General features: G+C 54.6%; 1 protein-coding gene across 5 annotated transcripts in view; it reads left to right on the top strand.

Annotated features, from left to right (window-relative positions):
• Nucleotides 1-3921: 3921 nt before the first annotated feature.
• The window catches only part of INSR (insulin receptor), a 164363-nt gene continuing 162284 nt past the window's right edge, over nt 3922-6000 (top strand). For 2 of the 5 annotated variants that reach the window (XM_036315556.1, XM_036315558.1), the window contains exon 1: nt 3996-4417. In XM_036315556.1, the coding sequence (XP_036171449.1) occupies nt 4318-4417 (100 nt within the window). In that variant the 5' untranslated portion in view covers nt 3996-4317. The other 3 variants (XM_036315555.1, XM_036315557.1, XM_036315560.1) reach the window with 2 other exon arrangements.

Below are 6000 nucleotides of genomic sequence, written 5' to 3'. Positions count from 1 at the left end.
AGTAGTAGGTGTTGATGTTCATGAACATGAAGTTGTTAGCATGGGTAGCTGACTATTACTACAGAAAGGGAGCCCAGAGAATCAGACATTGCCGTCCCCAACCAACTAGGAGCTGAACTGATAGTAAGCCTGCTTCACTAGGAAACCGCAGCATCTAGGGGCGCCCCACCCATGAATTCAAGGGGATTAGTGTCCTCCCTTCCCCCCATGGAGAGGAAGAGCCAGTTTTTCAATCTCCCCAATATACAACTGGTCCACTTGCCCAGACGATGGGGGGAAGGAATAAGAGGGAAGTTGCTTTGCTGGGCACATGCCCAATAGAAGCCAAGATGGCACAGGGCGGGTGCTTCTACTACGAGGCATGCGCAGTAGGACCAAGATGGCACCACAAAGGGGGGCCGAACTTAGCCTGGAAAAGGATGGGACTGGATAGGAACACAGAACCCCTGAAAACTAGGAAATGGGTTGATTGTGGGGAGGACCAAAACCTAACCGAGAAGGATTGGGAAATTGATCAGTTAGTTTGAAAAACCACCTAGTCCTTCTCAAGCCCAAGATAATCCAAGCGTTACAAAGTCTCTCTCTCTCTCTCTCTCTCTCTCTCTCTCTCTCTCTCTCTCTCTCTCTCTCTCTCCCTCTCCCTCCCTCTCTCTCCCTCCCTCCCCATAACATACGCTTGCCCATTTGTTCACATGTTTTCTTGCCATAGCATCCATGCAGCCCTAGCAGGCTACGCCAGCAGCTGCGTGACTCGAAGCGCAGGCTCCGTGCCGCTGCAGTGCCAGCTGGAGTGCAGCTGGGAAGAGACCAGACAAGGACAAGGACAGAAGCTAAGCTTTGTCATGGCGCAGGACACTGGCCTTTGTTCTAGGCCTGATGAGGACAAGGCTGGACTTTTTCCCACAGCGGGATGGATTGAGATGGACATTGAGAACCTGGGGTCAGCTTCTATTTCTATCCCAATAAATCTTACCACTGCTCCGCAGCTTCCTATGCATGGGTCCCCAGAAATGCTTTTCTCGTGACTCTGTGAAAGGACCCATTTCCACTGGCAACAAAACGATCTCTCTCTCCAGATCATACATCAGAGCACAATGTGTTTAACTCTCAAACCAAAGGCAATAGAAGAAAAACAAACAAAACAAAAAGTCCCAAATGGTTTTTCTAAACTTTTTAAGTTTTTAATGTTGACATGAGGACTCCAGGAAGCTGCACAAACAGTACAGGGAGCCCACGGGCACCCTCTTCTCCATTCGCCGGTCTCATCACTTTTATCATCTGCGTTGTCCTCTCTCTCTGTCTCTTTTTTCCCCTGAAACATTTGGGGGTAAGTTGCTGACATTATGCCCCCTGTCCCTTGCATACTCCGTTCATGTATATCTCCTAAAGCCAGGGACATCCTCTGACACCTCAGTACAATAATCAAAAATAATATTGACACAAGACCGTTTTAGTCTTCAACTGTCCCCTTAATGTCTTTTATTAAAAAAAGAATTCAGGACTAACTTTGATCCCTTATTTAAGGGTATCTGCCAGCTTTCTCCTCCATGAAGCTACCATTTTTCTTCCTTTTATTATTGACAAATATTTTTCAGAGAGTTACTTGAAGACCATGGAAGTATTCTGTTACTTCTTAAACTTCCAACCACTAGTTTTAGCATTCATTGATGGTTCTTGCCTCAATCAATTATTTTGGAGATTGCCAAATGGCGATTTTTCTATTCCAATGATTTTAATAAAAGGCAGAGGTTGACTGTCCATTTCTGGATGCTTGTTTTTTTTGAGGGGTGGAGGGAGGCATCCAATAGGAACAATGAGTGGTTCTGGGAAGAGGTGTCTTAATTGTCTCCCAGCAAGTCAGAACTGAAATGACTCTTTGACTTTATACCCGACAGGGAAGTCCCATGTCATGAAGGCTTTCCAGAGGACAGCATGGTCCCTGCAGATCTTTTTCAGCACACGCTGCCTGCCTGGAGTTGTGGTGGCTTTGGGGGCTCCCGGGGGTCAGAGGGAAGCCCACAGCTCTGGACAGGTCTGCACAAGAGGAAGGGGCACAGCGTTATCAAATCATACTTCCTGGCACTCTGACACTGTGTCAGCCTTTATTTCTCCTCCATTGGTCCATTCTTGCCCTATAGCAGATGGTGGGCAAAAAGCTGATTATGTTAACCCTTTTGTGTAAACCGTCTAATGCCTACCCATTGCTTTTAGAATAAGGGTGGCATGGATTTTAACATGGTGCATCTGAGGTTCTGCCCCTTCTTGTCATCATGCAGGAGAGGCCAACTCAGAGAGAGTGCCCATGAGGTCAGCTTCCTCCCTTCTGTGCTCCAGCTACAGTGCCTAGTTCAGTTGCAAGAACACCTGTTTGTCCTCCTTGGGCCTTTGCACATGCTGTTCCTTCTACCTGGAACACTTCTCTTATGCTTCCATTGGCTGGTTACTCCTCCTTTTCAGATTTCAGTTCAAAATCACTTCCTTGGAGAAACATCTCCCCTCAAATGATTCTTTAATTAATGGCCCTCTTCCCACCATGTGAATCTACAAGGAAATGGATTGTGTTATCTTGCTTACTGTAAATCCTCATTACTTATTACTTATTGCATGTTAATGCTTTTATTCAACAAATATTTGTTAAGAACAGAAGTGTCAGGCACTGGGTATAAAATAGTGAACAAGGTGGACAAGATTTCTGCCTGCACGGGGAGAGAGGAAGATACACACATACAAAACAAATAAAAATTTTAGGTAGAGATCCAGGTGTGATGTAAATAACAGGGACCGGAACAAAGGGATTGGGGAGGGGCATTTATCTAGTGTGGTCAGGGAAGGCTCACTGCAACAGAGGTGGAGCCAGGCAGGGGGGACCTCAGGGCAAAGGCCTGGAGACAGGAACAGGTTTCGCACCCAGTGGTTCTCAACCTTCCTAATGCCGCGACCCTTTAATACAGTTCCTCATGTATAAAATTATTTTCGTTGCTACTTCATAACTGTAATGTTGCTACTGTTATGAATTGTAATGTAAATATCTGATATGCAGGAGGTATTTTCATTGTTCGCGACCCACAGGTTGAGAACCGCTGCGAGGACCAGCAGGCCAAGTTCCTGGCAAACCGAAAAGGCATGCCTTGGGTCTAGCGCTGTGCTGGGTGGCTTCTCATGTTCTGTTCCTCCTGCAGCTCATCGACTCTGACAGGCAGGTAACTGTCACATCCAGCATGCAGGAGGGGCCAACTCAGAGAGAGTGAAGTCCGTGGTTCGAGGTCACGCTGGCAGCGAGGGGTGTGCCGGGTACCCAGGATGTCTAGCCTGGTTTGCACTTTGGCGAGGCCTGCACATTCTCCCAGCTGTCATTTTTCCAACTTGAACCACAGGCCGCCCAGAGGGGCCCAGGCCAGGAACACGCTGAGCGCAGGGGCGCACGTGGCTGTCCTCAGGGGCCTGGCGCTGAGCCGCAGCACTCGCGGGGCGGGGCCTCCGGGGTGCGGTAGGGGCGCTGGGTCCAGACTCGCTGGCTGGGCTGGGAGGACATTAAGAGGATCAAACATCCAAGTAACCAGGATAAGTAGATTTTAATGCAATATATAAAAAATGAAAAGCAATGCCCCAAAGGCCACGAAGAGCAATATAGCAACATATCACACACGGGATCTGCCTCCCCGAGTTAGGCCTCTGGGGCGCGCAACCTCTGAGCCGAGCCGCGCCGCTCAGGTTGGGCAGGGATGGGGGCGCCCTGCGCCGGGCGTGCCCGGAGCCTCGGGCGCGGAGCCGAGGAGAGCCAGGAGGGCGGGAGCGGGGAGGGAGGGAGGGGCGGCACCTCCCTCGGCCCGGCCTCCCTCTCCCCTTCGAAGGCCTCTCCGCGGGCGCCCAGTCCCTTCCGAGTTTGGATCCGCGCCGTCTTTTCTCGCCGCCTGACGGGGCCCAGTTGACGCGCGGCGTTGTTTACGGGCCGAGCAGTCCTCGCTCCCGCCGCCCGCCCGCCGGCCCAGGTGCCCGCCCGCCCGTCCACCCGTCTCTCCGTCCGCCTGTCCGTTAGTCCGGGCGCCCGCTGACCGTGGTCCGGAGCGTTTCGGGCCGAGAGCGAGAAGTCCAGGGCGCAGCGCGGGGACCCAGGCCCTGCGCTCACGGCCGCGGCCCGGGCCGCGCCGCCGGATTTCCAGCGGCCGAGGCCGCGCGCCGCTCCGGGGCTGGAGCGGGGACCCTCCCCGGCGGCGGCGGAGGAGGGGAACGCGCGGTGCCCCCCGGCGGCCGCCCCGGAGCATGAGCCCGGCGGCCCGGCGCGGCGCGCTCTGAGACCGGGACCGCGCTCCCGCTGCCATGGGCCCTGGGCGCGGGCGGGGGGCCGCGGCCGCGCCGCTGCTGGTGGCGCTGACCGCGCTGCTGGTGGGCGCCGCGGGCCACCTGTACCCCGGAGAGGGTGAGTCTGGGGCCCGGGGCCGGGTGGGGAGCCGCGCGGTGGGGAGGGGACTCCTGGTCAATCGGAGCGGCCTCCGGGACTCAGCCCTTCTCGGTGGGGGGCGGGAAGGCTGACCTTGGCCGCTGCCCGCCTGGGCTCGCGGCTGCGCGCCCCCTGCGCGGGCCCCAGGCGGGAGGAACCTTCCCCCAGTGCCTGCCCCGCCGCGGGCCCCTCTCTCCGCGCGCCTCCCGCCCGTGCCCAGTCCTCTGCGGGTCGCCTTGGAGAAGGGGGGTCCCTGGGTCCGGGCGGCCTGTGAGAACCCAGGGCCCGCGGCACACACACTGGGTGGTCCTTTGGGGTCCCCCCTGGTGGGTGACGCTGCCAGGGTTGGGAAATGGTGACCTCCCCCCTCTTCTTGAGCTCTAGGCCCTCGGCCACCTGGGACTTCGGGTCCATGTTTACCCTTTTGGCTCGCTTTCGTGTTTCCAGATGTCCGGAGGCAAACTCTAGCGCCGTGGCAACAGCACAGTTGTCCTGGCAGACGCAGTGGCGGCTGTTGCCATGCTTATTATAATTAGCATCTCTCCCAATGCCACCGGGCGGCCCATCTTATTTCTTTGAATTCTTCTAGTGGCCCCTGGAGGCTGATACTGTTGTTCACCCATTTCATAGAGGAGTAGGCGGCTCAGGGAGGAGACAACTTATTGCCCCAAAGTCAGTGCCAGGGGGAGGACTTGAACCTCGCTGTGTGTTGCCCGTGTCCCATTTCTCCCTGATAACCTTCCCCCTACAGCGCCCCAGGAGGTCTCTAACCTCGGGTGACCCTCTCATACCACCTGCGCCCTCCTGGCTCCCTGTGCTGTCAGTAGATTGAGGCAAACCCGTCCTCAGCACCCTCCTTGGGGCATGAGGGCTGGACTTTCTGGCTGTGGGGCGACTGAAGAATCATTTACGAGGCTGTAGCTGGGGTGTTGCACCTTGATGTCTTTAAAGATATCAGTTTGGTTCCTTCAGATTTGTCCACAGGAAATCAGTCATGATGAGGAAGGGGTTGGGGAGAGGAGGGACGGAAGCTCCTGAGTTCCCGAGTGGCGAATGAGGAGTATGAGGAAGCACACAGGCTCTGGAGTTGACAAAGTGGGCTTGCTGGGCACCTCTGCCAATCACGCAATGTCTCAAAGCCCTCGGCGCCTGGTATACAGTAGGCATTCAAACAAGGGTTCCTGCTAAGAAAGCACAAGACGATTCTTGGACCTCCCCAGGTTTTGTGTCTGTGTGCACACGTTCCTGTGTGGCTCCCTGCCCCTCTGGTCCTCCCAGTTTTGGTGATTGATTGTGGGTTTGTGCCTGGGCTTCCAGGGGTCAGTAGATGGCATATCACTTCTTTACCGGGCTAGTTTCCACAAGGGCAGAGCTTTATGTTCCTTCCGTCCACTGCAGCATTTCCAGAGCCTAGAACAGTGCCTTAACTGTCCGGTAAATGTTTGTTCTTGATTTAGCTCCTATCCTTATGCTCCCATGGGTACTCCTTTATCTCCAGACAACACTGAACTAACAGTAATAGCAAATACTTGGTGGGTGCTGTGATATTTGCTTTGCATATA

Source organism: Myotis myotis, unplaced genomic scaffold, assembly GCF_014108235.1.
Source record: "Myotis myotis isolate mMyoMyo1 unplaced genomic scaffold, mMyoMyo1.p scaffold_m19_p_6, whole genome shotgun sequence".
In the NCBI taxonomy this organism is placed as follows: Eukaryota; Metazoa; Chordata; class Mammalia; order Chiroptera; family Vespertilionidae; genus Myotis; species Myotis myotis.
Note: the sequence above shows the minus strand (reverse complement) of the source record. Positions and strands in the feature narration are given on the sequence as shown.